This window comes from Mytilus trossulus, chromosome 14, assembly GCF_036588685.1.
Source record: "Mytilus trossulus isolate FHL-02 chromosome 14, PNRI_Mtr1.1.1.hap1, whole genome shotgun sequence".
Lineage (NCBI taxonomy): Eukaryota > Metazoa > Mollusca > Bivalvia > Mytilida > Mytilidae > Mytilus > Mytilus trossulus.
Window position 1 is genome coordinate 48,054,992 of NC_086386.1, and position 11,613 is coordinate 48,066,604.

Genomic DNA, 11,613 nt, shown 5'->3' on the forward strand with positions numbered 1-11,613 from the left:
TTGGTATTTGTAAACTTCAAACTTGGTATCAGGGTAAAAACAGTTTTCTTTTAATATTTGCCCTAACTGAGTACTCACTTATTTAATATTTAATACAAAAATATGTTTACCTGCTTTATGAGTATGGTGTGTCTTATGCTACTAAATATTGATTCATTAATATGCAAGATAATACCAAATACTTCGAACTTACTATAAATAAAACCCCTGTTATTCAAACATCCAGTCTATATTTATTTTCCCCCATGTTCTATTTTTATATGCCGTATTGCAGAAAGCTTTTGTGAAATATGCTTTCATTTTGCATTGTGTACTAATAGGTTCTGGTTTTGTTATTTAACCTAGACCATGGATGTAACAAAGTCATACAAATAAACATCTTAATTTTCAGATTTTTTTTAATATTAAAATTAGGTTTCTTTTTATAACTTAAAACAAAACGTATTCGAAAATAACCACAGGTCTACTTAGTTATCTAGTTTATTACATAAAAGATTAGTTTAAACGATAATGAATAGGGTCAAGTAAATTCGATTATGGTTGAATATAGACTTGTTATCTTTGATAAATAGTTATGAAAATCAACCGAATTCAATAAATGAGTATTCAATAACAAAAATGTTCACTCAGTGAGCAATAAGCCCACGTGAATTTGAAGTATAATAACGGGATAAATATAAATACTCTCAGCAAAATAGACAATAACAGAATTCGTTTATTATGTTTAAATGTATGTGTATTGTATGACGATTACAACTGTATATTACTGCTTTTGTATACAATCATATTTTTAATTAAATGTACAGGTGTATGATGTCGTCACGTTATCAATGATATAAGACAAATATGTATACCGTGTCTGTGCATAATGTCGTCCCTGCTCTGAATACGACAGTTTTTTAAGCCGTTGTAGTTGTTTTATCGGAAATTTGATTTTCCTACTTAAGGATGTTTGCTTGTCATGTTTTGGATTTTTTTTGTCAGATATTCGAAAACCTCTGGTTTTATCCATTTGAATGCCTCAAAAAATTTTGTCCATAGACAACCACTTTTCTTTTTATAAATTTTGTACAATTATAAAAAAAAATGTTAAAATCTTATATTTAAGCGAACTTCCTTAATTACATATTAATTACTTTATTGCATTGCAAAATTGCAGCAGATTATGTATCTTACCTTGATCTTTATTTTCCCCTTTTTTATTTATGAGGTTTATACTTTTGATATCTTTCTAACTTTCAAGAGCATCACTGAAGATGCATTTATTGTCGAAATGCACATTAATCTGGTGCCAAAAAAAATAGATCGTTAATCTAATTACAAAAACATGTAATAAGTAATAGTTGAGAAATTAATACACCATTGGATATAATATAATTTAAATTGTCGAACATAACATTACATTAAAATATATTTTTTCCATTTTGCACCAAATCTCTTACAATGGTGTAAAGATATAATAATAAACGTTAAATATGTATTTAAAACATGAATACAAACAGTTGCACTACAGACCTTTACTCTAAATGTAGTAACCGATTTGCGAAGACCAGTTAAAAAACCAGAGATAGTGATACGATTGATTAGTTGGTATAGATATATATGTCTTTTTTCTTTACTGGTTCCTGGGGTCAGAAATGTAATCTCGACTTGAGAAAATCCGATAATGCATATCAGAATCAGTGTTACTTAAGTCCCACTCTGCAAAAGATGGTATAAAAATAACAAACAAAAACCCACTCTTGCTGAAATTAATGTATGTTCAAATTGTATTTTCTATTATAAATATAATAATATAAAATATTAAATTAAGGGGAGCTAACTCTTTAATTTGATTTTATCCTAGCCAGAAGAGATTTCACGAACTACCAGATACACAGACATTTTTTACAAATTATTTTCGACTCTCACTTTTTGGGCCAAAATAATTATAGAGATAACTGTAGCAGCAAGAATGTCTAGTAAAGTAAGATCTACAAACACATAACCAACACCAAAACACAATTTTGTCATGTGTCCTTTAAGTTTTTTTAATATGCACAAAGACCGAGGAGAGCGACATAGGCTCTAATTTTCTATTATTGAATTTTAGTCATTACTTCTATTTGTATTTTGGTGTGTGATTGTTGTGTAATTGACAATTCATGCACACTGCTATAGTTCAACAGCCGCTGTTGTATTTCATTGGAACATAGAACAATGTTTATAAGATAAGTGTGATTATCAATTTCAGTGCTTATAATACTAGTAATACTAGTAGTAATATTCACCAACAAGCCGGTAATAAAACAATCAAGACATCTTTAATCAACCTGCCTGTCGTAGTAACTACCTTTGTTTAAATACAACTACATGATCTATATATATCTTAAATACTGAATTCGATACTATCCTTTATAAAAAAATTATTGATATTTCCTGTTTATTTTTTAATAGATATATAGTTTACTTTCATTCTGGTCCATATATCCTACATATAGATTTATCTCACACTCTCTTTCTTTCAATGATATGTCGTTGTATGATATTAACGGAATGTTAGTTTATCTCAATTTGGACTTCTAACACTCTCAGAAAGAGATAGTGTCAACGAAATTTTGAGGTACCTTTGCTATTTGTATATGAATTAATTGTTGCTACTTCTGATATTTGTCTTTCGTGTTCTTAGAAGGTCTTCTTCTAAATCTGCGAAAACTGATCGTAAGGTCTTTCTTATGCGGCTATCTTCAATCTTTTAGAGAAGTGGATCGCTGAGGATTTTTCTTGAATAGTCTCTAAATGATAAATGATGAGGTTTGTATCAAATGCTTAATAATATTCGCATATGCTACTCATTGGATTTCAGAGAAAAAAGTTGAGATTCAGCATGTGTAACCAATGAGAATGGAATGTAAAGTTATGAAAATGAATCGCATCGTTTCTTGTGTACTGCGAGGATTTCTTGAAGTCTGATGTCTTTTGCTGTCGGAACAAAGTTCGAAGGTGTAGATTTTCTTCTAAGACTCGGCATTGTCGCTCTAAATCCCCCTCGCTTGAAGCTGTTATTGGTATTGGCCACTTTTTTCTGAAAGATAAAGTCATTTGCGCATGCTCAATGTTATGAATTGGAATATTATTAGTGCTGACGAACAAAAAAATATATTACCAAAAGTTTATAACTTTTGATATGTGCGTTAAACAGGTATATTTGATTTCATTTCGTAAATAAGGAAACTTTTTTATATAATGAATAGTATTAAAAAAGAAGATATAATATGCTTGACATTGAAACAACTCTCTACCAGATACCATATGATTAAGCAGATGTCATTTTTATTATCCATTAACATGAACTATGGAAAATGACTGTTTACTATATATATTTCTACCCTCGTTTGATGTTAAGAAGTAATTTGTTAACTTTTATATTGCCAGAATATATACCTGTATTTTGTCGATATTTTCGCACATTTCCCGGCAACATTTGAACAACTCATCTACATTAATATTCTCTATAGAAAAATGATCGGCAACCTCCTCAGATTTTCTTTGTTGAGTTTCCAACTTTTCACGTATAATTTCGATTTGACACTTCCCATTCTTGAAAAAAAAAAGTGAAAAAAAACTACGATAATGACATGAGATAAAACAAAGTGACCTGTTCATATCTACAAATGAATGGCGATACTACATGTTTTTACGATGTTTATCGTCAGTAATACTGTCTATTATTTTCTAAGATTTCTTATAGTCTTTTTATGTATCAAAGAACAGAGAAAGTGATATCACTATAGATTATTATGTAGAAAAAAACCCGATTTGATAAGATATTAACGTACTATAAGATATTTGCATCATTTTAGAATAATAATCAGGAAAGAAATATGAACAAAATTTGATTACGCACAGCTCATTTGGTGATCCAAATTCTTACACAGCTACTTAATAACAAGTAATCTTAATGTACAATTCAAATTATGCATATCAAATGTACATTTTAAGGCTGTATATAAACTGTACAGCTGTAAAGCTGTATATCAACTGTACAGCTGTAACGCTCTAAATAAACTGTACATCTGAGAAGCTGTAATTAAACTGTACATCTGTAAAGCTGTAATTAAACTGTACATCTGTAAAGCTGTAATTAAACTGTATTTCTGTTAAGCTGTAATTAAACTGTACATCTGTAAAGCTGTAATTAAACTGTATTTCTATTAAGCTGTAATTAAACTGTACATCTGTAAAACTGTATATAACATGTGGATAAATATCGTATCACACAAGATGCAGTGGCAAAATCTATATGTTTAGCTATACACAGATGGAAAAAAGTGCAGTAAATGTACATTTTGACAGAGTTGCAGTTTATATACAGCTTTAAAAGTGTACAGTTTATATATCGTTTATCAGATGTACAGTAAGTTTATGTAAAAAAATACATAAATAATAAAATTCATCAATAATGTAATTATGTTTCAGTGAGCATTTATTTAATTTTATATAAGCCATTCAAATATAAAAACTTTGTATTGTACCTGGATCAACTCAAAACACTGATCTTTAATCTGACATGTCTCGGCATCAATTTGTACTTGTAGTTCTGCAAATTTCTTTTTTATTGCGTTGAATTCATCTGTAGCTGGTTGGAGAAGACAGCTATGAAAGTATAGATAACCAAATATAAGTAAAAACATCTGAAAAAAAATCTTAAAGAAAGAATAAAAAACGTCATCTATATTTTGGATAAATAATAATTCAATATGATAATGTTTCTTTTAACATATTGGTGTTTACAGTGAATTTAATGTATTTAAAGGCAAATTTGTTCACTACATTCTCTGGAAATTTAAAAAAAAGTCAGTAGAATGTGTTTTACTATGGCTATATAATGTCTAAGGGTAACATTTTGGAAGAAGGATGATTATATTTTTAGGAATATGTTGGTCATATTGGATAAGGATTAAAAGAGGGACGAAAGATACCAAAGGGACAGTCAAACTCATAAATCTAAAACAAACTGACAACGCCATAGCTAAAAATTAAAAGACAAACAGAAAAACAATTATACACATGACACAACATAGAAAACTAAAAAATAAACAACACGAACCCCACCAAAAACTAGGGGTGATCTCAGATGCTCAAATATACAAAGATAAATTCGCATGTAAGTACACGATCGCCACATACACATGATCTCTGGGGGGGGGGGGGGGGGGGGATAGAGGTATAAATACTGGTTTACTAACATTTTAAAGTAGAATGCTAAAAATGAAACTCCTTCATCATATTTTAAAATACTCATCATTGCTCATAGCATACTACATATAAAGTAATTGTATACAGTTTCAAATAACTAGTTTCAATAAATGAAAAGGAAATTATCAAATTACCGTCGAGTGTGTAGCAGAGTATCATGAAAATCACAGACAAATTTTAAGCATGATGAGTCTGACTTCCGTATTTCATGAACCAAGAACTCAAGCAAGGTAACTGTATCATCTATAGACTTGGTTTCTGATAGTTTCTGCATTGAACATATATCAAATCCCACTGCTTTTCCAGCAACTTTCCCCTGTTATGAAACAAAATTGATATCACAAAATGACATTCTTGCTTAATAAAAATGAAATAAGCTTCTTAAATGAAGCAAATAAACTCATCATATATACCAGGATAAAATTTTGTATTTACGCCAGACGCGCGTTTTGTCTACAAAAGACTCATCAGTGATGCTCGAATCCAAAAAATACAATAAAAACCCAAATAAAGTGCGATGTTGAAAAGCATTGAGGACCGACATTCCTAAACGTTTTTTCAAATACAGCTAAGTTAATATATTCATGAGATAGAAAAGCCTTAGTATTTCAAAGGTTTTGTAATCAGTTAGTTCATAAATATGACCATATTAATAATAATTTATCTGCACCAAAGTGCTTTTTCGAAGTGCTGACTACTGGGCTGGTGATACCTTCGGGGAATTATAACACCACCAGCCGTGGCATTGACCCAGTGGTTGTAAATAAACAAATCATAGACATCAGGATTAAATTTTCTATTTACACCAGACGCGCGTTTCGTCTATAAAAGAGAATCTCGAATAAAAATAAATTAAAAAGGCCGAAAAAAGTGCGATGTTGAAGAGCATTGAGGATCAAAATTCCTAACGTTTTTCCAAATACAGCTAAGGTATTCCTGAGGTAGAAAAGCCTTAGTATTTCAAAATTTCAAAAGTTTTGTAAAAAGTTGATTTATAAATATGACCACATCAATGATATTTCATATCAGCACCGAATACAGACATACGAAAGAATCCAAAGCTGCATAAAAGTTTTCTCGCGTTAGAGCATGCATAAAGATTATGGTAATGATAGCTTATTTTGCTTTCAAATAAAATAAATCAGTGTTTCGATTTGTTCTTTGGCTTAAATTTTATCTGTGTTTTTTGTGATCAATCTTTGTACTAATGCATGGTTTGAAGACACGAGTTATTTAATAATGGATAAACAAAACAGTGCCACATAACACAGAAATTCAAAATGAATAAGTGCTTAACACGAAGCACCAAAAAAATTGACTTGATGTTAAATACCTTGTTCATAAACAGTCCTACATGCAGTACATATCGAAGGAATGTTTCAAAGGATTCGTTTGTCATCAGCATATCACAAGCAGTAGAAATAGTATTTACATAGTCTGGGATGTAGTCAAGACTGTCAATTTCTCCTATCGTTATCATGGTATTTATCCACAGTTCATATTGTGGTAAACTTATTAATCGAGAAACAAAGTAGTCGGCTTTGCTCAGCTTTTTAAATTCTTCTGGTAATACCTCTCGAAGTGAATCGGCCTACAAGTTTACATAATGTATTAAATAAAAACAATGCAAGAAGGAAATTATGGTCCACAGAAAACGTTTTTTTTTAATATGCACCTCATCAACAATCGAATATAACTCATGTGGCGAAGAACTGTAAACAGTTTCTGTTCACCAGTAACACTCGTTGTGTTGTTCATGGCAAAATGGAACTTACATGAGAAAAATAAACAAGAAAAGACAACTATAACACTGCAAATTAAAATTATCCTTATTCATCGAAGAGACATAGGTTTATTTTTTCATGTTATGTTTATTCTGTGTTTTTTTTCTTCTTTTCATGTTTTTTTTAATATAAAATACAGATTAATGTGAGATTTTTGTAGTTGTTTCCATTTTAACTGTGTAATAAAACAGGTTAAGATACAGTCTTACACACTTTTTTTAAGTGAATGTGTATGTTTTTGTTGTTATTGATATAATAATAATTTTCATTTTTTTTTTACACATTTATAATACCTGTATATGAATAAAATTTTGACTACTGTTCTTAGATGTTTTTAGAATTGTGACACTTTAGACATTTATAGATATAACCAAGTTTCATCATCAACTATTGTGGCCGCTTGTTTTAGGGGATGCATTATACATGTGTTACCCTGCCCCCAAACAAAATTCTAGTTTTATTTTCTGTTACATTTGTTTTCTACCATATCATGAATATAGTTATTGGTTTTAAAATATCCAATACCTCATCCGTATTTGGTAAATTCTCTTTCAATGATCGATAACTTGATAGTCCTAGTCCTGCAGTAGACCCTTGTCTTATCATTTCAATTAATTCGTCTGGGGACTTATGCATTTTGTTCAAGAAGATATCTATCCTCATTGCTTTTTGCCGTTCAACTATATTCTGAAAATAGTTAAAAAAATTGACATCATTTTATAAAGAACTCAATACATATCTTCTGATTATTTTTTCTTCCTTTCACTATTTTTTCTTAGGTTGGTTTTGCCGAAAATCTATGTTGATGAAAAAAATATATTTTGCAGTGGATTTGATCAAATTAAACTCATTGCTATTATGTTATTTTTTTTAAACACAGTAATTGCATGCCCATGGTAATCCTAAAACAACACTGTAATCATTGTGACAAAAATCCTAGATGTGCAATTGAATAATACATTACCAAGTAACGTCAATTCCGTTTCCGAATGTAGGAGAAACAGCTTTTTTTTAGCAACACAGTTATTGCATGCCAATGGTAACCTAGAACAGCACTGTAATCATTGTGACAAAGACCCTAGATGTGCAATTGAATTATACATGACCAAGTAACGTCAATTCCGTTTCCGAATGTAGGAGAAACAGCTTTTTTTTTTAAGCAACACAGTTATTGCATGCTAATGGTAACCCTAAAACAGCACTGTAATCATTGTGACACAAACCCTAGATGTGCATTGAATTATACATGACCAAGTAACGTCAATTCCGTTTCCGAATGTAGGAGAAACAGCTTTTTTTTTTAGCAACACAGTTATTGCATGCTAATGGTAACCCTAAAACAGCACTGTAATCATTGTGACACAAACCCTAGATGTGCAATTGAATAATACATTACCAAGTAACGTCAATTCCGTTTCCGAATGTAGGAGAAACAGCTTTTTTTTAGCAACACAGTTATTGCATGCCAATGGTAACCTAGAACAGCACTGTAATCATTGTGACACAAACCCTAGATGTGCAATTGAATTATACATGACCAAGTAACGTCAATTCCGTTTCCGAATGTAGGAGAAACAGCTTTTTTTTTAGCAACACAGTTATTGCATGCTAATGGTAACCCTAAAACAGCACTGTAATCATTGTGACACAAACCCTAGATGTGCATTGAATTATACATGACCAAGCAACGTAAATTCCGTTTCCGAATGTAAGAGAAACATTTTTGCTGGTTCATATTGATATGTATACAAAAATGAAGTGAGATCATTAATTCTAACCTGTATCTTTAACACTTTACTGTTATGTATCGTCAACTGGTTAATACACACATACACAAATAGCGTAAAGCAGTGAACATTTGAAGAATTATTCCAGCTACGTGAAGTAGGTATTACCTTTGTAATAGATGACGCTCTTTTACTTGTATTTTCTTTACATGAGAACAGTTTCTCTAACTCTGGATAATTTACTGGAACTTTATCTTTCATTTTCTTTATCTTGTTCCAAACACTCTTATCTACAATTAAAATTGATTTTTTTAACGGATATTTTCTAGGCATATAAAAACATTCGTTTTATTTGTCATAGGCATTACAAAATAGGTCATGTTGATATATCTATTTATCTCGAAATCTTATCATTTCTAAAATATCTTCTTTTGAAAGCAAATATTGAAATAATAAGGTCAATTCAAATCATAAATTGAATGTATTCATTTCTTTTTCCAAATATTTTCCACAGAAAAGTAACTTCAAAGGGATTCAATATATTTTCAACATAAAGATACAAAGTGAATAATGTAGTGCAAAATATATGTTATAACTCGATTTGCCTTCATATACCTTTGATTGTAGCGATTCTCGCCCACGACAACGTTTTCATCTTCTGCTTAGGATCTGGTACATTTATTGGTAAAGATGGCATTGCTAACACATTCGAGGTCGGTGGCGGAGGCGGCGGTGGAGGTGGAGGCGGACTCATGCACGTGGCAATTGGTGGTACTGCATTTACCTCTTCTGGTATCGAATCAAATGATGTTAATTCTGTATTTGTGTCTAATGAGACAGTCTCTGACGTTAAATCTGTTTAAGAAGAATCAAATATTAATCAGTATTGAATTGCAAGTATAAAAAATGGCATGTAATCAAGATGAAAAATGAGTAAACAAAAAGATAAGACTGGTAAAGGAATACAACAATAAAGAGTAACCTTGGTAGGTTTCAAGTTCTTTTTCTTTATTTTTACTATCCACATACATCGTTATGGTATTTGCAGGCTTGATGCAATCATTAAGATTTTTCACCTTTTTAACAATATTTTTTTTTCAAAACAGAATTAACATTTTTACATTAGATTGCTGCGTTATCTATACATGTACATTTATACTATAGCATGTAATTTCAGATATGTGTATACAAATAATTCAAGATACATTTATCTAAAAGTTTATATTCAAGGATATTGACGTTTTTTTTCGCGGTGTTTTGTTCTCTTAATATACATCAATATGCATTGATGTCGTCTGATTTTACACTTATAGATAGCATACTTTTCCCTTTCGTGATTGACTGAATCTGAATCTAAATCGCAGAAACTCTTATTTCTAATCCCCCCCAAACTTTTGTGTTTGAAGATATGCCTTCCCTTAAGGGATGTTTTTATATTTGTGTTTCCTAATGAAACAACAGGTTTCGACACATGGAGCAACTGTGACCTATAATTTACCGCTTTCACTGTTTCTAAATGTTTCATCATCTGTTTCTATTGGGCGTAGGGAACCTTCGTCAACTTCTTCACTGCTATTTTCTGTGATAACGCTCATTTCATGTGGCATCCTTCTGTGGCAATGCAAAAATTAAAAGTTTAAATTAAGTAAAAAGGCGAGAGAGATAAACGGCCGTGACTGCAACCCATTCTAAAGCATATTTGTTTTCTCGACTGTTTATCTTGAAATTACATGTGAAAAAATCATAACAAAGGTTTTCACAAGTAATATCACAAATTACCTTGAGATAACAAAATGAACTTACCACATTTTAGAGGTTTGAAACGAAATTTGATTTTTTTTTAATATTCCGAAACTAACATTTCATAGACTTAGTTGGTAAAGAGGTGTCCATAATTCTTTCAGAGAAGAGACGACTATCGTCAATGTGACCTGCTGGTCTATTTCATTTTAAGATAAGCAGTATCAGCAATGGGATTTCCTCTAGAAGATATAAATAGATAAAAACACGAACAGAACTTAAGAAAACAGGTTAAAATATATATCTTGAAACGAATAACAAAAATTGATATGCTTTTTAATTTTGTTTTATAATTCTTTTTAAAATATTTTCGAAAACAGCTTACTAAGTTATAAAGCGCAAATGATTACCATGATTACAAATGAAAAGAAAAAAAACCGAATAAAAGATATACAATGTATTATATATACACTTCATGCTATATTTTTGAATTTTGGGTGGAATCCATACATAAGGAACTTGATTATGACTCAATTCAGAACTACAATATATATTCTAATGCAACAACGTTTGTAACGTTCATTTTGATTGGATAACGTCACTTATTTACATGGCATCAATTGACAATTGATGCTATGGGACGTACGCGCAAGCGCAGACGGCATATGACAGATTTTAAAAACAAGTTTGAACGTTGTTTTATGTCAGTTTCATTAGAATGGAGATAACAATATTGTATTTTATGCTCCGATGGCATCAATTGGGGATTTTATGGTCGCAAATACCCGTTTACTGTCTCCGCTAACGCGTCGCCAGTAAACTTAATTTGCGACCATCAAATCCCCAATTGATGCCGTCGGAGCTTATAATACAATACAGTTATCTCCTAAATGAAACGCACCAAAATCCTTTTTTATGTTTTATGATAAAGACCATTTTAACTAGTAGGTACTCCTGATACATTGTTTATAAATGCATTTTATATAAAAGATGCATGTTTAACCTCCTCAAATAAGTCATGCTGCGTTGATTTTGAAATTTGTCACAGCATATCATATTTGGTATTTTGTTGCAAAAACACTTGAATATGCAAACATTATAACAAATATTGTTTGTTGTCATCA

General features: G+C 30.8%; 1 protein-coding gene across 1 annotated transcript; it reads right to left on the reverse strand.

Annotated features, from left to right (window-relative positions):
• Positions 1–2,264: 2,264 nt before the first annotated feature.
• LOC134697824 (inverted formin-2-like) lies at positions 2,265–9,780 on the reverse strand. The gene is made up of 9 exons (XM_063560110.1): positions 9,732–9,780; positions 9,365–9,604; positions 8,918–9,039; positions 7,548–7,709; positions 6,572–6,829; positions 5,373–5,554; positions 4,515–4,635; positions 3,424–3,579; positions 2,265–3,064 (listed from the first exon to the last, which is right to left on the reverse strand). The coding sequence occupies exons 1-9, from the start codon at positions 9,778–9,780 to the stop codon at positions 2,897–2,899; spliced, it is 1,458 nt and encodes a 485-aa protein (XP_063416180.1). The 3' UTR covers positions 2,265–2,896.
• Positions 9,781–11,613: the final 1,833 nt, after the last annotated feature.